General features: G+C 38.9%; 1 protein-coding gene across 2 annotated transcripts in view; it reads left to right on the top strand.

The window, feature by feature from the left end:
- Positions 1 to 22586, top strand: part of MMAA (metabolism of cobalamin associated A) — a 44111-nt gene extending 21525 nt beyond the window's left edge. The window contains exons 2-8 of one of the 2 annotated variants that reach the window (XM_054485803.2): positions 73 to 218; positions 1626 to 2130; positions 4947 to 5069; positions 8568 to 8738; positions 13666 to 13751; positions 16586 to 16735; positions 17740 to 22586. In XM_054485803.2, the coding sequence (XP_054341778.1) occupies positions 1692 to 2130; positions 4947 to 5069; positions 8568 to 8738; positions 13666 to 13751; positions 16586 to 16735; positions 17740 to 18027 (1257 nt within the window). In that variant the 5' untranslated portion in view covers positions 73 to 218; positions 1626 to 1691 and the 3' untranslated portion in view covers positions 18028 to 22586. The remainder of the gene's footprint in view (positions 1 to 72; positions 219 to 1625; positions 2131 to 4946; positions 5070 to 8567; positions 8739 to 13665; positions 13752 to 16585; positions 16736 to 17739) is intronic. The other variant, XM_054485804.2, reaches the window with a different exon arrangement.
- The last annotated feature ends 1852 nt before the right edge of the window (positions 22587 to 24438 follow it).

Genomic DNA, 24438 nt, shown 5'->3' on the forward strand with positions numbered 1-24438 from the left:
TTTTGGAAAACTGATGAGCACTTATAGTTCTACCGGTTTAAAAATCTTAAACTATTCTTTTTTCTCTAATAGAATATTAAGAAGCTAAAATTAATTTCATGTTCGTCGGCCTTGAAGTACCATTTAGAGGTATACCTTGGAGCAATAATTTATTCCATCATGCCACAAGGTGCTTGAAAATCAACCAAAATTTACAAATACTCATAAACCCAAACTGGGTGAGTTATATATAACTGTAAATTTTAGTTTGCTACTGGAAGAATTATTACCAATGTTTCATAACTTGGTGTAATTAAAATAAAAGCTAAGGTTAATTGAGCTCTTACTCCATGGTGGACACTGTTCTAAGCTTTTTACAAGAATTGTCATTTTGCTCTCATAACCACTCTGCTTTCTTACCTATTCTCTTTACTTAAGAGGAAGCTGAGGCACAGAGTGGTCAAGTAACTTGCCTAAGGTTATTTTGGCTTAAGTGGCAGAGATTCATAGTGACAGTGGCTCATAACCTCTGCACTGCCCTGACCAGCATACCATGTCAACTTTCATTTTTTAATACAGTTTGAAGTAGAGAATATCAGTATATCATCATAAAAAAGATCCTTATGGCGGGTCGCGGTGGCTCACGCCTGTAATCCTAGCACTTTGGTAGGCCGAGGTGGGCGGATCACAAGGTCAGGAGATCAAGACCATCCTGGCTAACACAGTGAAACCCGGTCTCTACTAAAAATACAAAAAATTAGCCAGGTGTGGTTGCAGGCACCTGTAGTCCCAGCTACTCGGGAGGCTGAGGCAGGAGAATGGCGTGAACCCGGGAGGCAGAGCTTGCAGTGAGCCGAGATGACGCCACTGCACTCCAGCATGGGTGACAGAGCGAGACTCTGTCTCAAAAAAAAAAAAAAAAAAAAAATCCTTATCTAATTTCGTAGTGGTTCAAACTTTAGTGTGAATCTACAGGGAATCTTATTAGTGGGGCTGGGAATGTGCATTTTAAATAAGCACCCAGGTGGCTCTGACTATGCTTTGCGATACGCTGATCTGGTTACTACACAACTCCTACAGTTCACTTATGGCTTGTTTGTGTGCTTTAAGTTAGGCTACTCTTTGCATACATCTGTGTTCAAGGATGAGTCTATTGAATACAAACATGTATCTAACCTTACACCTGAAGTGCCCACCCTAGTAATCACGTTTCTTTTTGTAGAGAGTGAATACAAGGCCAGCATCAGAGAGATTCATTTTTTTTTAACCTTTTGTATGAGCTTCAGAATCTGGTGTATTGACCTGAGGAAACTGTTAAGATGAATGTAAGAGAAAGCATAACATAAAATTTCTACCCTAGTGGTATTTTATATATTGTTTTTATTAGAAGAAAATGTTAATGTAAATTCCGCTTCGCAGTACAGTAGTAGTTCCATTATTTGGGTTACTCTGAATATTAACTGTGGCCATGGAGGGAGTCTTCTCTTTTAAGTTTATTTAGTAAGAAAACTTTCACCCATTTGTACTACCAAAGACTCTGATTATGTGTGGTTTAGAATATGGGGGAAACACTAGGCTTTCAAATTTTACCACTTCAGTATTTTAGTTATATATCGAACTGGCTAACTTGTTTTTCTTTCTTCTAGGGAGGTCACAAATCACATTGAGCCAAAACGCATCCAGTGTTTTCTTCAGTTACAAATAAAACGAATATGTCCATGCTGCTACCACATCCTCACCAGCACTTCCTAAAAGGCCTTTTAAGAGCACCTTTCCGATGTTACCACTTCATCTTTCACTCAAGTACACATCTCGGATCAGGAATCCCATGTGCTCAGCCATTTAATTCTCTTGGACTCCATTGTACAAAGTGGATGCTGCTGTCAGATGGTTTAAAGAGAAAATTATGTGTACAAACAACCTTAAAGGACCACACAGAAGGACTTTCTGATAAAGAGCAAAGATTTGTGGATAAACTTTATACTGGTTTAATCCAAGGGCAAAGGGCCTGTTTAGCAGAGGCCATAACTCTTGTAGAATCAACTCACAGCAGGAAAAAGGAGTTAGCCCAGGTGCTTCTTCAGAAAGTATTACTTTACCACAGAGAACAAGAACAATCAAATAAAGGAAAACCACTAGCATTTCGAGTAGGTCAGTCTTTTTTGTGTGTTTTCTCGTAAATATTTTTACAAATTCTCTGTATTCTGTTTTTTTTTAAAAAAAAGTCTAAATAGTTTGCAATTGAATGGGGACTTTTTTCACAATATTTGGATGAATTTTAAATGAGTTTTCATGGCAAATATTAGTTTTGTTAAATTGAAAAAATTGCCATGACATTTGAACCAAGGCTATGTATTTTAAGAAAATAATATAAGATTTTTACTTTGGCAAGAATCTTGCTCTGGATCCCAGGATAGAAATATTCATAGGAAGAACTACTAGTGAGTTTGCTCCTTTTTCTTTTAGTAGTCCTTCTGCTTAAATAGTTTAAAGTGAATTCCCTGTTTTGTTGTCGTATCAACTATAATTATCACGTTTCAAAATTCTGCCTCTTAGGTATTTCATTAGTCTTTGTATAGGCAAGTCTCACTTCCTTCAGATACTTTTTATTGAGTTTCTCGGAGTGACTGTAAACCCAGCCATCTCAATACCAAAATATATTTTATTTATTTTTATTTTTTATTTTTTTAATTTATTTTTTGAGACAGTCTTGCTCAGTCGCCCAGGCTGGAGTGCAGTGGCGCGATCTCGGCTCACTGCAACCTCTGCCTCCTGGGTTCATGTAGTTCTCCTGCCTCAGCCTCCCGAGTAGCTGGGATTACAGGCGTGCACTACCATACCCAGCTAATTTTTGTATTTTTAATAGAGACGGGGTTTCACCATGTCGGCCAGGCTGGTCTTGAACTCCTGACCTCAAGTGATCCACCCATCTTGGCCTCCCAAAGTGCTGGGATTACAGGCATGAACCACTGTGCCCAGCTATTTTATTTTTAGTCTCACTCTTGTCACCCAGGCTGGAATGCAGTGGTGATCATAGCTCCAACATCATGCTTGGCTCCAATATCATGCCTCCAACATCATGTTTGGCTCCAATATCATGCCTCCAACATCATCCTTGGCTAATTTTTTTTAGAAGTTTTTTGTAGAGATGGGGTCTCATTATGTTGCCCAGGCTGGTCTCGAACTCCTGGGCTCAAGCAGTCCTCCCACCTTGGCCTACCAAAGTGCTGGGACTACAGGCATGGGCTACCATGCCCAGCCTATCAAAATGTACTTTAAGAAAGAGATCATATTTATTTGTTGTCTGTATATTAGATGTTCATTTGATTTCTTGAACAATTTGACTTGGTTCTGAAATTGTTTTTGAAATTGTGCATTGTAAAACAATTTAGATATGTTTGACCAGCAGGAATTAAACAAGCCAGTTTAGGTGGAATGAGAATGTCCCACAGTGGTGAACTAGGTAATTTGAACCAACCCTCCTGCTAAAAACAACTTGTCTTGGTGGTTAAAGTGCAACAATTTTGTGGAGAATGAGTAAATACTTTTAAAATTTCATGTTACATTACACCTTTGTCTCACAGTTTATTGGCAATGCAGACACAAAAGCCTCCTAGTTTTTAGGGTAATGGGCATAGATGCTTTAAGATAATTTCAAAATATCTCACCAACCAATATTTATACTGGTCCCCACTTTTCAGACTTCTTAATCTTCTGCCCTTACTGAGGGATTCTCATTTTGAGAGTACTACATTGGATGTTAATAATCTTTATGTATGGTAAACAAAGATAATAGCAAACTCCCACAGAGAAATTCTAGTTATGACAAAGTGCCTACTTACTAAGATTTTAGAGAATCTTTGAAAAAATATCTCAGAAATGTGTGGAATTAACTAGCAGTTCACAGATAACTTTGTAGTGCTATTCTGGTTCTTCCATCTTAATCTTATGAGGCCAGATAAACCTGTCTTTATTGCAGTTATTTTTTTCACCACCATAAGTAAAAGCAACAAATGTTTATTCAGCACCTAAAAGGGTGTTTAAGATAGTATTGGATCTGCCCCAAGAATTGTGGTAAGGAGTCAGGCATCCCATACACTATACATACTTTGAGTGTAGTTAGTTAAATGCCTATGTTTTATATATTTCATTTAACATACACATATGTCTCTTATGCCATGCACTGTTCTAAACATATTGCAGACATTAACGCATCTAATTCTTAAAACGACCTGAAGAGAGAGGTACTATTACTATATCTATTTTATTGCAGTGGACACTGAGGCATAGAAAGAGGTTAAGTAATTTACCCAAGATCACACAGCTCATGGGAGGCAGAGCTAGAATGAGAACTGGCTGCGTGGCTTCAGGGTTTGTGCTCTTACCAGCCGTGCACTGCCAACTCTCCAAGTGGGGGAGTTTTCTGCTTTTCTTAACATAAATTATTTTTTTCAGAATTCAGTTTATATTCTTTGAGTTATGAGTGAGATGAAGAAAAAAGATGATCCCTTATAAATAGAAAATTGCTTTCTCAATCACTGGGAATTTCTAGAATAATGAGTTGTTTTTCCAGTGGGAAAAAGTATACAGAACTGAGGTAGGTAGAATAATTACTGATCATGATGAGAGGTGGGCAGATGTAGAAACTGAGCACGTTAACAGTGGAGACAATGAAGTCTGTCCAGAAAGATCTACTTTATAGTACAAAGGCAAAGCATGTTTTGTAGTTTTTAAAAGTGAATTTTGTGAACATGTGGAACCCAGAGTGTTTCCTTCCTATAGCCCCATTACTCAGGAATTAAAGAAACAGATTTTTATTTGCCATTTTAGGACATGTTGAAATATATTAATTGTGGTTTTAATACATTAGGGGAAATAGAAGGTAGTCTAATATTTTACTCAGTAAAACTGATCGTAGTTCTGATTTCATTTGTTTCATTGAATTAGAAGATCTCTTTCCACCATAGGATTGTCTGGGCCCCCTGGTGCTGGAAAATCAACATTTATAGAATATTTTGGAAAAATGCTTACTGAGAGAGGGCACAAATTATCTGTGCTAGCTGTGGACCCTTCTTCTTGTACTAGTGGTGGTAAGTATGGCTGATTCTTTTTAAATTGCAGAGCTCTGGGGGCTTTCTGTTACAATTTAGTAGGAATTGGCACAGTTGGGTGACCTCTAACTGCTAGCTAAGTTTGGTCTCGCTAAAGGAAGGGAGTTCTGCAGAGTTAGGTGGAAGCTGAGGGAAGTAGTTTGGGAGTGTTGTACTCTTCAGAGGAGGCCAGCTTGTGGACAGCTCAGTGGGCACTCAGAAAATGGTGACAACAGGTGCCAGAAGTTGAAGATGATCAAATGCAAATTTCAGTCCTTCAGCTCCCATGCATAAGGCCAGGCCCCTCTTTGCTCCTGTTGTGTTTCCTGGCTGCATTAGCACCTGTGCAATTCAGAAAACAGGTCCTTACTCATGTGCCATTTTCCTCATAATGTTTTAACATCTCTTAAGCTTTAGAAAAACCTTACTGCTGTTTGTAATTGTCAACTGTTTATATAATATGTTCAGTTAAACAGAAAGCTCTTAGAGGGGCACTGTAATATACTGCCATTCCCTTTACGGCATTTAGCATAGTACATTGTACGTTGCACAGAATGTTAAGCAATTACTTTCTGATTTGAGGTCATGAAGTCACTCAAAGTTTAATTTGCAGCTCATCAGAGATAAAATGAATATAAACTTAGTTTCCCAAAGGATCGTTTAAAGAAAGCAGAAAGCATACCATATAAACAGGAAAGGTTTTTTCTTCCCTTACCCCTCTTTAAGATTTAAGCTTTTCATATGACAGTTACTCACTTAGCAAGTATTTGAGTGCCTACTATAGGTGAGGCATTGTACATGGAAGGTTCTTAAACTGTGTTATATGATGGTGAACAAGATACAGTCCTGGCTTTAGCGAGGTTTACATCTTATGCAGGAAACACAAACACAGGCCATTACAATACAATGTGTGTTGTGAAGGGGTAAATACAAGATGCTTTATGGAAGTATTTAGTTTTTGCATACTGTGTTATAATGTGGATTTAATACTAAGTATTCAGAATGATGATGTAATCATATTTTAGGGACTTAGGTTAATATAGACGTGGACAATTCCTATTATCACCCCATTCCTATTGTCACCCCATTGAGACATCTAGCTCAGAACATTCAAAATTTTTGAGTCACTGTAATAAAAAAAGTTAACTGTAAAATAAAATTTTTGCTCACAATGTTCAAAATTAAATCCATGTCAATATGTTGTCTCATTTACAGCTTTAGAACTTTGTTAAAAGTAAGTACTTAATGAAGGATTTTTTAGTAAGTGGCCCTCATTTATATATAGGTGAGAAGGCCATTCCCCTATTTTCACAATATTCTAGAATACTTAACAATAGAAAAAAAATAATAGCTTGAGATAATAATAGACAAAAATAATGTCATAAAATAGCCTGTGATTAAAGTTACATAGCTATGTGGTTCCTAACCTTTCTCAAAAAATAGTGGTACCTTTCTCAGGCAAAAAATTATATAGACTTTGAAAGAAAAAAATACAAGGATAGACAAAACACTATAAATATACATTTCTACCTTATTGCATCAGTGCATACACTTGAAAAACAGCATTACATTAAAGTTGGGAAGCATTAGTTTTTTGGTCTATAGTCAATCTTCTTTGTGCTTTGAATTCACAGACCCCCTGTGATAGCTTTGAGACGTTCGTGAGAGTCTACAATTAACAGTTTTGGAATCGCTGGCTAAGACATGGGACAGTAATTTCCTAATGTTTACTTCAGTGTGATGGGATGTATAGGATAGTAATTTAAAGTATAGCTTTGGCATATTGTTTACTTACACAGAGATTATTTCATGCAGAAAATTACCTTAGAAAAAGGTTGTATGTGAAGTAAATAAGGAAGTTGATATATGGGGTACAAGTGTGGTCTAGAATTAGAACCTATGAGAAGACTGTGAACTGGCATTTAGTGGTAAAAGAGCATATCTTTAAGAAACTTTTCAATCTTTAACATTATGTGGAAAGATATGTGGAAACATTATGTGGAAAGAGGGAAAATGAATATTCAGATTAGAACAGCAGTACACCTACAAATGTTGGTATATGACTAAAGCAAAGTAGTAAAACATAATAGTCCCAGGACTTTCAGTCTTCTAGAATTTGTAAGTATTGATGTTTGTCAAAATATTATACTACAGTGAAAACAAAAACATAACCAGTTTCATTCCACAGTTATTGAGTGCCTACTCTTAACACTTTGTTAAGCATTTAGTGTACAACCTATGTAAGACGTGGTCCTGTAGGCAAAGACTTATTTAAAGCATGGTTTCTTAAGTTTGTCGGTAGTGACATTTTATGTCAAATCATTCTTTGTTGTGAGTGGCTGTCCTGTGCATTGAAGGATGCTTATTTAGCAGCATGTCTGGCCTCTACCCAGTAGATGCCAGTAGCACCCTACCCCTCACTTGTGACAAGTAAATATGTCTCTAGACATTGCCAAATTGCCCCCAGTTGAGAACCACTGTGTGAAAGAGATAAGAATTAAAAATATGAAACCAAAAAATGTGTTGTATGAATAGTTTTCCATCCATTAACTCAGCTTACATTGCATTCAGTGAGAGCTCCAAATTTTCTAAGTAGTAGGCGATTAGAAGCAGCAGACTGGGCAGAAGGGGCAGCTTGAAGATATATTTGTGTAGCATTTACGTAAGGTTGAGAAAATGTCATTTGCAAAAATAAAAGAATGAGGAGTGGAGGGTGCTCAAGGAGATAATAGAAAGGGGAGGGACACTAAAGTTCTCTTATGTCCTCCAGGATGCTGGCATACATTGCAGAGCTGTTGTACCTTAGAAAATCACAGAGATGGGCATGGGCTGAAAAGGTTCCAGGCAGACTATATGAAGGAGCAAGGACTTTTACTGATCTTTATAAGGTGGATAAGTTCTGTGTTTTTGTTATTAACGGTTTTTGAAGCACATTCCTGTATATAATTACATTTGCTTCTCCCAGTAGCATATTACCCTTGTGATGTAGCTGAGGAAAGAGGGTTCAGGAAGGTAAAGTGACCTCTCAAAATTGAATAGTGTGAAATGGTGGAGCCAGAATACAGACCCTGGGCTTGACACATTGTAACTCAGCAGTGAGGAAACAGGAGAGATACTTCTGGCATGAGAGCACAAACAAAAGATGGGACGAAGCAAACACAGTGATGTTAAGATGACAATAAAGTAACCACCCTGGTTGGAACAGAGGATTGGTGTGGGGGCTAGTAGAAGCCAGAGTTGGACAGGTAAGGTGCGGCTGAAGAACGTAGATTGGAACCTTTGGTCAGGGGGAAGCTATAAATTATAGATTTTGAGGGGCTTGAAATGTTAAGATTAATCTGACATCATTGTATACAATGAGTTGGAGAGAAGCTCAGTAATATGAAATGCAGTTTGAGATTTAGGGAGAAATGGCATAAAGCACTTCCCTCTAGGAACTGGCTGATAATTGACCCGTAAAACTGTTCCATGATTATAAAATGTAACTGTATGTTTTAGGATCACTCTTAGGTGATAAAACCCGAATGACTGAGTTATCAAGAGATATGAATGCATACATCAGGCCATCTCCTACTAGAGGAACTTTAGGAGGCGTGACAAGGACCACAAATGAAGCTATTCTGTTGTGTGAAGGAGCGGGATATGACATAATTCTTATTGAAACCGTTGGTGAGTGTGATATTCTATTTCATAACAGTATACTATTTTATGAATGCTATATAAAGATGAGTGACAACTTATTTTTGTTCATTCAGCAGATATTTGCTAAATGTATAATTAAATACTAGATATCCCGTACTCCCTAGAAGATATGAATGTATAGGTTATAATCTTTCCCTCCAAGATCTTATTTTAAAAAGTAAAAATAAGCCATCTATCGGGATAACTGTTATACAGGTGGTATATTATACATGCCAGAGGAGAACTGTAAGCATTAGGAAGATCTGTGTAAATGATGCTTTAGCACAACACCTATTTTGTTTAAGTACATTTCATATGTCTACTGTGTTCACCAAGAAAATTAATGTAGTTGGGTGCCTTCTGAAAATGCAGATACGTTTTATTTCATTGTTTTATATCCTTAGCATATAGGTACATGTGATGAAGACACTGAAATGAAAACCCTAATAAATTCTTTCTTGTGGAGAGGCAGTCTATTATATTTCTGTGGGATAAATGTTTGTGATACAGCCTAACTCAGATGTGGGGCTCCAGTGAAGACTTCCTAGAGGAGGTGACAGCTGAACTCAGTTTTGAAGGAAGAATTGGAGTTAAACAAAGTATGCGATAAAGAGCATTTGCAAAGATACACAGGAGTGAGAAAACATAGCCCATCCAGAGAAGTACAGTTTGCTCAGGATACTTAGAGCACAGAGTGTGAAGGCAGGGAATGAAGGGAGGTCAGTTGGAGCAGTAGGCCAGGGCCAGATTGTCAGGGACCTTACATGCCATGCCAAGGAGTCTTCTGGAGTTTGCCCTGAAAGGAGCAGGAAGATGCTGCTGGATAAGCAGGAGAGTGAGAAAACCAGATAGGTATTTTGGAGAGATCCCTGGCAGCAGAGTATAGAATGATTAGAAGGAGGGCTAGAATAGAATCAGGAGACTACTGTACTGATCCCAGAAGGAGATGGTAGAGGTCTGAACCAAGCAAAGGAAGTGAGAATGGAGATGAGATAGATCAACAAAACATTGAAGATAAATGGGCAGGATTTTATCCATGATAAGATGTGAGATAAGGAAGGAAGGGGAATTACAGATAATAGAGAATACTGTGGAAAAAGTAGATTTACAGAGAGGAAAACAGTGAGTTCAGTTGTGAATATATTAAGTGTTAAATGCTTATTAGGTATCCGAGTGACTGTGTGTCTCAAGAGAAAAGGACTGAATGAGAAATACAGATTTAACAGTTACCAGCATGGTTCATAGTTTCATAGTTTAAGTTAAGAATTTGGTTCACATCAACTGGGGAAAATATGGGACAAAAATGGAAGATATTTATATTAATCTGCGAGGGCTGCCATAACAAAATACCACAGACTGGGTGGCTTAAACAACAGAAATGTATTTTCTCACAGTTCTGGAGACTGAAAGTTCAACATCAAGGTGCCCATAGGGTTGGTTTTTCCTAAGACCCCTACCTTTGTCTTGTAGGTAGATGGCTGCCTTCTTGCTGCATCTTCACTCTCCCTTGTCTCTTCCTGTTCACTCTCCTAGTGTCTCTTCCTGTCCTTTTGAGGGCACTAGTCCTATTGGATTAAGGCCCTACCCTTATGACCTCATTTAATTGCTTCTTTCAAGGCCCTATCTCCAGATAAAGTCACCTTGAGGTTTAGAACTTTAACATAGGAATGTGGTTTGTTTGTTTGTTTGTTTTTTGAGACGGAGTCTTGCTGTGTCTCCTAGGCTGGAGTGCAGTTGGGGGGTCTCGGCTCACTGCAACCTCTGCCTCCCGGGTTCACGCCATTCTCCTGCCTCAGCCTCCCCAGTAGCTGGGACTACAGGCGCCTGCCACTGCCACCACGCCCAGCTAATTTGTTTTTTTTTTTTTAATTTTTAGTAGAGACAGGGTTTCACCGTGTTAGCCAGGATGGTCTCGAATTCCTGACCTCGTGATCCGCCCACCTCAGCCTCCCAAAGTGCTGGGATTACAGGTGTGATCCACCGTGCCCGACCTTTTTTTTTTTTCTTTTTTTTTTTTCTTTTTTTTTTTTTAAAAAGAGTCTCACTCTGTCGTCCAGGCTGGAGTGCAGTGGTGCAATCTTGGCTCACTGCAACCTCCACCTCCTGGGTTCAAATGATTCTCCTGCCTCAGCCCCCCGAGTAGCCGGGAATACAGGTGCACGCCACCACACCCGGCTAATTTTTGTATTTTTAGTAGAGACGGGGTTTCACCATATTGGCCAGGCTGGTCTCCAATGCCTGACCTTGTGATCCGCCCGCCTCGGCCTGCCAAAGTGTTGGGATTACAGGCTTGAGCCACCGCGCCCGGCCTAACATAGGAATGTTTCTAGATGAGGGGAACACAGCTCAGTTTATAACAATAGCCATGACAGGGCTTTAGAAACTCCACCATTAAAAAGTAGATGAATGAAGAGTTAGTTGCCTGAGTGGTAGTAGGAGAATCAAAGGAGAAGAGCACCTTAAAAACCAAATATATTACCTGGTTGTATTTAGCTACCTTTCCCAGAAACTCAAAATAACAGTGACTCAAACAAGAAAGAGGTTATTTTCTATATAAAAGAGAACTAGAGCAGGCGTTGTGGCCCCAGCCTGTAATCTCAGCACTTTGGCAGGCCAAGGCAGGCAGACTACTTGAACCCAGGAGTTCCAAACCTCCCGGGGCAAGATGGTAAAACCCCGTCTCTACAGAAAAATAAAAAAATGAGCTGGGCATGGTGGTGCGCACCTGTAGTCCTAGCTACTTGGCAGGCTGAGGTGGGAGGATCACCTGAGCCTGGGGAGTTTGAGTCTGCAGTGAGCTGTGATGGCACCACTGCACTCCAGCCGAGGTGACAGAGTGAGACTCTGTCTCAAAAAATAAAAGAACCCTGAGGCCAGCCATGGTGGCTTACACCTGTAGTCCCAGCAGTTCAGGAGGCCAAGGTGGGAGTATTGCTTGAGACCAGGAGTTTGAGACCAGCCTGGGCAACATAGCAAGACCTTGGTTCTACCAAAAAATATATATATATATTAGCCAGGCATTGTGTTACACACCTGTAGTTCCATCTATTCAGGAGGCTGAGGTGAAAGGATGGCTTGAGCCCAGGAGTTCAAGGCTGCAGTGAGCCATGATCGTGCCATTGCACTCTAGCCTGGGCAACAGAGCAAGACCCAGTCTCTCTTTAAAATAAAAAGGAGCCTGAGGCAGGCAGTCCAGAGCAGGTATGGTGCTTTGACAGTGCCCTCAGTGTCACAGGTTTCTTTTGTCTGCCTGCTTACCATTCTTAGCACTCAGTTTCCATCCCCAGTTTGCTCATGGTTAAAAGATGGCTGATGAAGCTCTGACTGACACTTCCATGTTCTACATAGATGGAAGAAGGAAAGGGAAATAAGGAAGCAGAGAGGGGTGGCATAAGAGATATAGCTGGATTAGCCTCTTTAAAAAACTTTTCTGGAAACCCCATCTAATGACTGTTGCTTTGACTCATTCATCATATCTCACTGAAAGGAGAGCTTGTGAATGTGGTCTTTCATCTGATACACTGATACTCCTAATAACATTGGGATAAGAAAATAGGGAAGAATAAATATTAAATAGGCAACTAGAAGTCCATCACACCGAGAAAGGGAGAAGGTTTCCAGAATTTTGGTGGAAGAAGATTTTTTTTTGAGATGGGGTATCACCATGTTGCCCAGGTGGGAGCACAGCAGTACAATCACAACTCACTGCAGCCTCAACCTCCCAGGCTCAGGTTCAAGCTGTCCTTCCACCTCAGCTTCCCAAGTAGCTGGGACTACAGGTACACCACCATGCCCAGCTAATTTTTGTATTTTTTATAGAGACAGGGTCTCACTATATCACCCAGGCTGGAAGACAGTTTTAAGTGGGGTGAGATGAACATGAGGTGAAGTGGAAGGAATCAGCATAAATTACCTTTTTCCAGAAATGAGTATTTTTTAAAAAGTGAGAAACATGGTGATAGTTGGAGGAGTTTGTGAGTTTTTGTCATGTTATTTTGTTGTTGTTTTCATTTTATGTGGTTTTAAGATGAGAAAGATTTGAGCACAGTTTATGTATTGTGCCAGGGGGCAAGAACCCGTAGATAAATGAGAGGTTAAAGATAAAAATCAGCAAGGACCCAGAGGAAGTGGAAAGGAATGAGAGATTCCTTTTCAGTCAAATAGTTCTTATTACACTGAGACTGCAGAGGAGGCAGTAAGGCTGAGTTTGTATTTGTGTCTTGTTACCTGTGGAGTATGGGAGAGGGAGAAGTCTAGGAAGTTCTTGCGTTTATTTCCTCTGTGAAGTAGTTGCTGTGGTCCTCATCAAGCGGGGAGATTATGGGACAGTGAATGTTCATAATAGCTGCTGTGGGAAATGGAACGGAAGCCAACTGAGGGCGTTTAGGGAGATTGCTTCTGCCAGGCCATAAGGAAGATGTAGCAGAGGCTGCCTGTCATGGCTCTTGTCCACAGAGCTGAGTGATTTCTCTCACGTGCCTATGGAGGAGAGAACACACACAGTTGGATTGATCCATACATAAGTGGGCGTTTGCAGGCAAGTATGAGGACAAGAAGACAAAAGATGAAAGTATTTGCAGGCATGATTCAAGATTAGAGTCACAGTGTTCAAGCTGCTCGCTGATGAAAGGGAAGCCAAGAAAGAGCTGTGAGAGTGAGGAGAGGATGGAAGCCTTTAGGTTCTCCATTCAATCCAAGAACGGAGCGGGAGAGCTGGGAAGGATAACGGGTTTGCTTAGAGGGTAAGATATGACATTTAATACATTCTTCAGAAGTGAGATGTTTAAAGGAGTGACCAGGTTGACTGTGTGACCGTGAGTATGAGTGAATGAAGTAGAATGAAAATGGTCAATGTAGTTGAGAAAGTCTAATAATGGTGAGTATTTTAGGATATAGTTGTGATTTAAAATTTCAGGTGTGGGTCAGTCGGAGTTTGCTGTTGCTGACATGGTTGACATGTTTGTTTTACTACTGCCACCAGCAGGAGGAGATGAGTTGCAGGTAATTATTTTTATGTTTTTCCCCAAAAATATAAAATGTATATCTCTGAAAATAAAAATTTCCAATGTTGTGTTTTTGTAAACTAAGTTGATAATGGTTTAGAAAATGAAACATCATTCATGTTGGCTAAAATACCTGAATCAAAGGCAGATTCTCTATATTTTTTCCTAACTTACAGGAATAGAATATATGTCCTTGAGAATGTAAAATTATGCAACATAAATTTTTCCACCTGTAACATGACTGAAATACATGGATCACTCCAGCCAGAAGAGACCATTGTTGCATAGATGTTGTTAGTACATTGATTCAAAAGTTCTGGGGAGAGTGGGATCCCACTATCATAGTTTATATGTTGTACAATGCGATTCTTACTCTCCTCCTGCACTGCAGTTCTGGCACAACTACCCAAAGTTGGTGCAGGCTTCATAGGGTGAGGGCAGAGTCCTCCACAAGCCTCCTCTCACTTCAGACACTACTAGCTGCAAGCTCCAGGGTTCCCAGGCCACCCATACCTCTGACCAACTGGCTATAAATTTGAGGGTTCCCATTATCCCTTAGGTTTAGTAATTCACTAGAGCAGTGGTCCCCAACCTTTTTGGCACCAGGAACTGGTTTCATGGAAGACAGTTTTCCACAGACTGGGGGTAAGGGGGATGGTTTCAGGATGAAACTGTTCCACCTCAGATCATCAGGCATCAATTAGATTCTCATAAGGAGTGCACAACCTAGATGCCTAGCATGCGTAGTTCATAATAGAGTTTGCGCTCCTATGAGAATCAAATGATGTTGCTGATCTAACGGGGCAGAGCTCAGGCAGTAATACTCGCCCCCCTGCTGCCCACCTGCTGTGAGGCCCAGTTCCTCCATGGCCTGGGGGTTGGGGACCCTTGCACTAGAGTGACTCAGAGAACTCAGGAAACCACTATATTACAATTGCAGCGTGCTTATAAAGGAGACAAATCAGGACCATCCAAATGAAGAGACACATAAGAAGCCTGGGAGGGCCCAAATGCAAAGCTTCTGTGTCCTCAAGACACATTTCTCTCCTTGCATATTGATGTGTATCACCTACCAGAAGGCTCCCCTGAGCTTTAGTGTCCCAAGTTTTTCTTGGGGTTTCATTGTGTAGGCATGATTGATTGAGTAATTGAACTTGATCTCTAGCCCCTGTCCCCTCCCTGGAAGTTGGGTTGATATCACATGGCATAAAACCCCAACCCTCTAATCACATGATAGGTCTTTCTGCCATGGTCAGTCTCCCATCCTGAGTGATCTCATTGCATAAACTCAGGTATAGGCCGGGCGCAGTGGCTCACGCATGTAATCCCAGCACGTTGGGAGGCCGAGGTGGGTGGATCACGGGGTCAGGAGATTGAGACCATCCTGGCTAACACGGTGAAACCCCGTCTCTACTAAAAATACAAAAAAAATTAGCCGGGCGTGGTGGCGGGTGCCTGTAGTCCCAGCTACTTGGGAGGCTGAGGCAGGAGAATGTCTTGAACCCAGGAGGCAGAGTTTGCAGTGAGCCAAGATTGCACCACTACACTCCAGTCTAGGCGACAGAGTGAGACTCTGTCTCAAAAAAAAAAACTCAGGTATAGCCCCAGGCACCTCCCGTGAATAACAGACACTCCTGTTACTCAGGAAATTCTGGGAATTTAGAACTTAAAAGATTACCTCCCAGAAACCGAAAGACCAGAGAAATTTTTTCCTTTTTTTTTTCTGAGACAGGGTCTCACTCTGTTTCCCAGGCTGGAGTGCAGTGGCATGATCATAGCTCACTGTCACCTTGAACTCCTGGGCTCAAGCTACCCTCCTGCCTCAGCCTCCCAAGTAGCTGGGACTACAGCCATGTGCAACCACTCTCTGCTAATTTTTTAATTTTTTTTTTCTACAGATGAAGTCTTGCTTTGTTGCCCGAGTTGGTCTTGAACTCTTGACCTCAGGTGATCCTTCTGCCTTAGCCTCCTTAAGTGCTGGGATTACTGGTGTGAGCCACCACTCCTAGCCCAGACAAATTATTTGTTATACAATGCTTCTGTTTCAATTTTATAATTCTAAAACATAGTGATTGCAGACTATGGCTGCTTATTTAGAAACGTTAACTATTAGAATTTCATAACTGAATGTTTTGTTTAAAAATATTTGAAAAGAAATTTTAATCTTATGTAGAAAAATATGTATTTACTAAATAAGGTTTGGCTTTTGGATTTCATCCTTTATTTCTAATATTTTTATGTGACATAATTTGAATTAAGAAATTGAGGTTTGTCCACACAAAGCTGAAAGAAGAAAAGTACAAAGTATAAAAATAAATAATAATAAAAAAAGAGATTGACATATTTTTAGACATCAGGTTATTTTTCCTCAAATGCAAATTGAAAATAAAATGCTATATACATTTAAGGAAAATTTCAAAGACTTTTCTGGAAATGCAGATGTTAAGGATAGGTGTGTTTTCTTTTTAAGCACCTTAATGATGGATGGTTTTGCATCCTTCAGTGTTAGCTCAGGAGAAGCAGATTCCATCACGAGACAATGTGAACTGTCCTGCCACTCAATGATGTTGTGACTTGATGTATTTACCCTAATTCTGAATGTATTTCAACACGTTAGTTTCTAAATTTGGAAGAGATATTACAGACGACTTCTATAATTCCAACAGCCAATGCTTTTGAGTAATTTCTGTCAAATAATGGTGATTCTTGGCATCCAGGGCTTAGGAGGATACGGATGAAAAGTTAATGAAATGTATGACTTTCAAAATCTTAGCATTGACTAGTTTTCCCATTTTTATGTTGGTTGTCATTAAATGTTTCTGATCTCTTTAGGGTATCAAAAGGGGTATAATCGAGATGGCAGATCTGGTAGCTGTAACTAAATCTGATGGAGACTTGATTGTGCCAGCTCGAAGGATACAAGCGGAGTATGTGAGTGCACTGAAATTACTCCGCAAACGTTCACAAGTCTGGAAACCAAAGGTAAGCTTGCTTGCATTCTGTATCTTTCACTCTGAATGGATTGTGTACATTAGAAGACAGGATGTAAGTCCCAAACTAGACATATAATCAATCTTGCTTCTATGTGAAGATGATAGTTTTAAAAATCATGACAAAGCCAGAGTGTGTAGTCATGATTTTAAGTATAATCCTTTAACCACTAGATGTCAAAAACTAGATCAGAGATGATAGATGTGATTGTAATACTTGATTTGAGCCATTTGGAAGTGATAGCAAATCCATTCTGAAAGGAACCATCCTTATTAAGATTATGGAGCAGTTAATGATTTGATTATCTATATTGGAATTTGATTCCCATTATGTTTGTTGGGTGCCATTTTCAGTAAGGAAAAAAATTTTAATCCTGTAATAAGTGATGCAGTAATATTGATGTGGGCATCTTTATCTGTAGACAGACACTATGTTATTAAAGAATAAGCTGTAATCATTATAATGAGAACAATGATGACTTATCTTACTGTCATATCCCAGTTTTTCCCAATCATGTTGTCTATATTGAGTCTGGAGCCACCTTATATATACATGCAGATGTCAGATACCCAGCTCTTCCACTTGCTAAATCAGGCAAATTTGACAGAGGGAATTAGGCTATTTCTCAACCTAGCTTCATTTTCTGGCACTCAGGCCTCAGGGGAACCTACCTGGCATTGCCCTTGTCACAAGTCCTCTATGATGCCCCTGACCATCTGAGCAATTAAAATAAAATAAATTAAATTAAAATAAATCTCTGGGCTTAAAATTTGACCTTGAATCAGTGTTTTATTTCTGTCACTCACTTAGTAATCCTAGGTATATTACCTCAGAATATATATTGGTATATTTACTTTGACACAGCAATAAAATCTCATTCTTGTCAATTGCCTATTTCTGTAGACTGTAAGAATTAACTGGCAGGTATCAGCATCCCTGTAAAAATTTTTTCTATCATTTTAAGTAAAATGGTCTGGTTCTACCCTTTTCAATAGGTAATTCGTATTTCTGCCAGAAGTGGAGAGGGGATCTCTGAAATGTGGGATAAAATGAAAGATTTCCAGGACCTGATGCTTGCCAGTGGGGAGCTGACTGCCAAACGACGGAAGCAACAGAAAGTTTGGATGTGGAATCTCATTCAGGAAAGTGTGTTAGAGCATTTCAGGACCCACCCCACAGTCCGGGAACAGATTCCACTACTGGAACAAAAGGTTCTCACTGGGGCCCTGTCCCCAGGACTAGCAGCAGACTTCTTGTTAAAAGCTTTTAAAAGCAGAGACTAATAAAATTCATCCTGTATAATAATTTTACATATCATTTCATAAAGTATTTTAATAGAAAAATCACTTCTATGCTTATATTTTCAGTAATTATTGTATGGTACTCTTGTCTTCTTTGTTTGTGAGCCATGCTTGAAAACTTGAAGGAAGTTAGACATGAATGGCAAAAGTTAGGCAGTATTTATAAGGTACCTGTTGTATGTTACTGATTTCTGTTTCCTTCTCTTCTTATACCCTGGCATGGTGGCCTGTAGGGTAGTTTCTTCTTATTAGTCAAGGACAGAGAAAGCTGAGGGGAGCAGAAAATATCTTGCACTTTAAAATGCTTACTTTGATTCCATATTATCTGGATTTCCAGAGAGGATGTAAACAAGAGTGACCATATTTTTGGAGTCCTTCTTGAAGCCAGAACAACACACAGTGGGTTGCTGAGAGCCGACAATCATAATTGACATTTAATGTACCAGATTATTCTAAGAATTTCTGAAATTACCATGTACATGAGTAATGAAACAACCGGAATAATGTGATGATGTGACCACAATTTTGAAGTCTGCTTGTCTGGATTTGCAGGTACCCTTCCCCCACCCCCCAACATGATAGGTAAGAGAGCAAAAAGGGAACTGGGAAAATCAGCTACAAATAAAATGGGTGACTAATCCCCAATGCTTGGACCCATTGTATTTGTAGCCGATTGGAGTAAACCCCTAAAAGACAAAGTGAGGTCAGAATGATTCAAGGATTATTCAGTTTGAAGACTACCAAAGGCTTTTGCTTCTCTTCTTCCTTGGCCATTTCACTTCATTTTAGTATTTTAAAAATCTTTTTTCTTGATGGTGAACAAGTTTTGTCCTATGCTATGGAGGAAGCATAGCACATTGATTAAGAGCTTGGGCTCTGTAGTTGGACTATGTGGGTTTAAACTTTAAACCCAGATCAATCATATATTAGCTATATGAGCTAATCTCTTTAAGCTTCCATTTCCTCCCTGGTAAAATGAAATTGGCAAATAACTTTCTAAGGTTAGTGAAGATTAAATGAAATAACATAGAATTATTTAACTGTCATGATGGTGTATAGGAAATACTCAAAGGCTGCTTACTATCTTTATTACGTTAAAGTTATGGGTATCTGAAACTACAAACCTGATGTATAATTTCAGTTTTCTCTCATGGTCTTGTTACTACCATCATACTCTTGATATTTTAGGATATTTTAGGATTATCTTTGAAGAACCCTTTCTAGTTAATTCTTTGAATATATTTTATACTTATTTGATGGCAGCTGTAACTATGTACATTTGAATAAAATTTCTAACCATAAAATTTCTCCATTGCACAAAAAGCCTTTATAGAAGTTTCTAACATATTCTATTCTGAACCCTGTAGAATATTTTATGTAGTATAGCAGCTTGCATTGTTACTTACTGTACTGGTTCCTATGTGGAATCAAACCTCTTGAGCATTATTTTAACAAACATCCCTTTACATTTTTTGGAAAGATTTTTAGTACTCCATTGGCATAGCTATTTCTTACAAGGATTAGGAGAAACTTTGAAAGGTTATCCATTTGACTTTTCTGATTTTAGAAAGGACTACCATTAAACCACCCTCTCAGACAAAAAAACTGGTTTTTAGAAACCTGAGAGAAGGAATTTTATAATTTCCCTGAGTAAGCTGTTACAGGGAATAACAAATCTCCTGCCACATGTGGCACAGTATAAGTAATGCTGGAGCACACATACTGCATTGTAAAGAAGGTAGGAAAGGTGGGGGGACTTTTGTTGGCTTTAATTTTAAGGCTCAAAGCATTTCTTCTTAGTTTGAACTACTTTTAAATGTTATAAATGTCATCATAAAAATCATTGGAAAACTCACTTCTCGTTATGTTGTCATTGTACCATTGGGTATTGTATAGAGACCAATTTCTAAGAGATTTTTCACCTCTGTTTCTGTTATTTGCTATACTGGAGGTAATATAATAATAATGAAATATAGCCTTTTTTTTCAACTCAGAAATCCTATTCCCTCTCCCCATCTGTGATTATATAGTACCAGACTTCTGACTTGGTCAAAAGCATAGGTTTTGACTTAGATACATGTGGGGGCAGATCTCAGCTCTATCACTAACTAGCTATATGATATTTGGCAAGTTTTTTCTCTATGTGCAGTAGTTTCTTTATCTGTAAAATTAAGATAATAGCTACTTTACAGGGTTGGAAGAATTAATTTAGAAGTTGTACAGTGCTTAGCCTCAATAATTGGTAGGTGGTGGTGTAAATATTTTACACAGATATTTGTGACAGTTCTTTGTTCTACAAAACAGACTAATATTAATTTCAGATTGGCCAAGCTACTTAATTTCTCTGTGCCTCAGTTTCCTCACTATTAAATGGGGATGACAATAGTGTCCACCCAGAGCAGGACTATTTTAGTATTACATCTAATCCTTGGATATAAATGCTGATGAAGTTTGGATATTTGTCCCCACCCAAATCTCATGTTGAAATGTAATCCCCAATCTTGGAGGTGGAGCCTGGTGGGAGGTGAATGGATTAGATCAGATCTCTCATGAATGACTTGGGCCATCCTTTGGGTGGTAAGTGAGCTCTTGCTCTGAGTTCACACGAGATCTAGATCTGTTCATTTAAAAGTGTGTGGCACCTCCCCATCCCCCACTCTATCACTTGCTCCTACTTTCATCATATGACATGCCTGCTCCCCTTTCACCTTCTGCCATGATTGTAAGCTTCCTGAGGCCTCCCTAGAAGCTGAGCAGATGCCAGCACCATGCTTCCTGTAGTCTGTAGAACCATAAGCCAATTAAACATCTTTTCTTTATAAATTTATAAATTACCCAGTCACAGGTATTTATAGAAAGAACAGCCTAATACAAGTGCTAAATACATATCTGACAATAAATGGTAGTTATCTCTTAGAACTGTTATGAGGATTAAACGAGTTAGTGCCCATCTTAAAAAGATAATTCTGAAAAAAATCTCATAGGTTCACTTTGCCTTGTCAAGAATATGATTACCATTAACTTCTGTAGATAGGAAAAAAATGTGCTGAGCTCCAAAACTGACAGACATTTTGCTATAACAATATCAAATCTCATTAAAATGATGACAGTTATTTCAATAGTTGACATTAGCTATCCCAATACAACCTAACAAGGCATTTTCTCTTCAGAATCACTTGATCATATGGCCATTTCCCTAAGCTTTTATAGCCATTGCCCACTGTACACTGAAGACAACAGCTAACGAACAACATATGTATGATAATTTATGTAGTTGAACCTCTAATGCAAAAAAAAAAACCCAGGAAAAATTAGTGAAAATCATTCAAACATTGTGCTCACCAGGTAGACTGCCATCATAGAAGTCATAATGCTACTGCTAAAAACTAGTAAACTACCAGTAAACTGTGAAGACAGAAGTAACTCCTGTGATCTGTATGTTTGTGCAGATGGTGGAGCTTTGCTGCTCCTAAAGTCTGAGAAATGCAAATGTGGCTTCGTTAATGCAAATGCTTCCTACGCCAGACTTTATGAAACTCCTCCTGAAGTTGAATTCCTATCCAAGTGGACATATGTTAGGGTGCCACTGTAATTCAGGTAGAGTGTCAGAGTGGTGGCTGGCACCAACAGTAGATGTTCTCAACATTAGCATTATTCAGGTAAGACTACAACAATGATGAACATGTCAAAACTTTCCTTTAAAAGGAACAATCAGAAAAACTCTTTAACAAATGTTTTTCTTTCCGTAGTATTTTAATTAAAATTTTCTAAATTTTAAAATTTACTAAATTTATGAATGTTTTTATCCCACTTGAGATGAATACTTAGTGATAGTCCCTGTCCCATGAAGCTTCTGTGGATTTGCTTTGTCATTTGTGGTATGTTTGATAACAAAAATATTAGTGGCACAAAAGCAGTTATATTGAATGCTTTTGTTTTAGAGAAAATTTCACTCTGTACTAGAAAATGTAGATGATGTGAGTCAAAGTTCATTAATATTTACCTGAAAATTTGTGTATAAAGGTAACCTTGGGGCAGTTTATTTTGCTTAGCCCCCCTCAGCTTCTTGATAGAATGAGGTGAGGGCATATGTACGTCAGTAAACTATTCTATTAGTAAGGTCAAAGGCTTACTTGAGATGTGGATAGAATTCTTTTTTTTCTTTTTTCAATTTTTACAATAATTTTTGACACATTGAAGCTGTACATGTTTATGGGGGCACAATTTGATGTTTCAATACATGTATGTGTTATGTAATGATCAAATCGGAGTACTTAGCATATCTATCATCTCATGCATTTATCATTTCTTTGTGGTGAGAACATTTAAAAATCTTATTTTCTAGCTATTTTGTAACATACACTACCTTACTGTTGTGAACCATAGTCACCCTACTGTGCAATAGAACACCAGAACTTATTCCTCCTATCTAGTTGTAACTTTGTACCCATTGACCCCCCTTCCCTTCCTTCTGCTCTTCCCTCCCCAGTCTCTGGTAACCACTGTTCTGCTCCCTATGAGATAAAACTTTTTTTATCTTCCATATGAGTGGGATCATGCAGTATTTGTTTTTCTGTGTCTGGCTTACTTTCCTAAACATAATGTCCTCCAGGTTCATCCATGTTGTTGCATGGTGTTAATCTTAGCATGACAGTATAGCCATTTATAGGGCTCGTACTTAAATGCCAAATCTTGTTATATATGGAACCCAGCTATTTCAAGGATCAATGTTCTCTTATAAAGTCACATTAGCATTTACACCCAGATTTTGCTGACTCAGAATTCCATCGCATGCAAGATCTCAGTCCCCTGAAAAGTCCTCTCCCCAAGTATTTTTGGAAGTCTCAGGGGTTTCCTCACTGATTCACAAACAAGTTCACACTCTTGGGTGCAGCCTACTCGTGCCAGGCTTCTGTTGGGCCTCCACTATTTCTGCTGCTGCTGTTCCTGTAGGAGAATGCTGCCTGGCTTAGATCTTCCCAAACTGTGAAACACTTAAGTTGCCAAAATAGTGCTGTGTTTCCAGGGTACAGCTTCTTTGCCTCTCTTCCCATAGGGGCCAGTGCATTGTTCTGAGATAGGAACCAACTACTACCATCTCTTATTGTCCTCAGGTCTCCTGTCTTTTCCCCCAGCACCTAAGTACACACCTCTGCAGAAGGCTTTCCCCACACAAGCCCACTTTTCAAAATGCAAATCAACTCCTGCAAAGGATGCCTGAGTAGTTGGCTGTCCTTCCTTTTCTGGTAGTATCACCTTTGGCTGAATCGTGACCTCCCAGCTTCACATGTAGATATGATTGCTAATTCTGTCAACCCCTCAAAAAAGGTATTGCCCCTATTTTACAGAAAAAGAAATTGAGCATCAGGGTTACTAGGAAATTAATCAAAGTTCACCATTTCTAAATGTGATGCATTATATACATTAGATTCAAACATTACTATTTTCCAAGTTGCTCAAAGCACTCTGTGAACCTCATTCTTTCTATAAGACAGTTCAGTGACAGATGTTATCTTCAATTAGAGATATCTCTGTGATATAGAGTAATTAAGGAATTTGTACATAACTCAGATGGTAAGATCCTGCTCAGTGTTTTAACTTTAAGGCCTTTCTTCTATAACCTGATATCCTTGATTTTGCTTTTGTGGAGAACACACCTCAAGGTATTTTTTTTTCCAGTAGAATTTTTTGCTTATGTTTAAGGATAATATTTTAGACATTCAAACCAAACCAAACAGAAACCCTTAATATCAGCTTCTGTATTAGCCCAACTTTTGGCTAGAAATGACAGAAATTTACTAGCTTAGGAAAGAGAGTAATATAGTGGATCATCTAATCATACAAGGAGAAGAGTAGGAGTACAGTGAACTTCACAGACACAAATGATGCTGGGGATTCTCCCTGCCTTTTCTCCTCTGTGTATTGACTTCATTCTCCTGGGTTCCTCCACATAGCTGGAAATATGGCAACAGCAGCACTTAGGTCCACAGGAAGGATTTCCCCTATCTCCATAGACCTAATTCTGAAAGTCTCAGGGGAGCATTCTCACTGGTCTGCCTGACAGGTCATAGGTCCATCTCCATGGCCAGGGATGTGGGTTCTATGATTGATTGGAGTTGAGGAAAGATCATTTCCCCAAAATAAGAGGTTTGATAGTCACCGAATCAAATAGGATGCCAGGCAGACACAACAGAGATCTATTACAGATACTTTAATCTGTTTTGGAATAAAGTGAGACATAAGTATTATTGATTGGAGTCTTACATTAAAAGATTCAATCTTCATGAAAAGGTTGAATTACCTAATTATTAGTAATACAATTGACCCTTGAACAATATGAATTTGAATGGTGTGGGTCTGTTTACATGCTGATTTTCTTCCACATCTGCCACC

Source organism: Pongo pygmaeus, chromosome 3 (genome assembly GCF_028885625.2).
Source record: "Pongo pygmaeus isolate AG05252 chromosome 3, NHGRI_mPonPyg2-v2.0_pri, whole genome shotgun sequence".
Taxonomy (NCBI): Eukaryota; Metazoa; Chordata; class Mammalia; order Primates; family Hominidae; genus Pongo; species Pongo pygmaeus.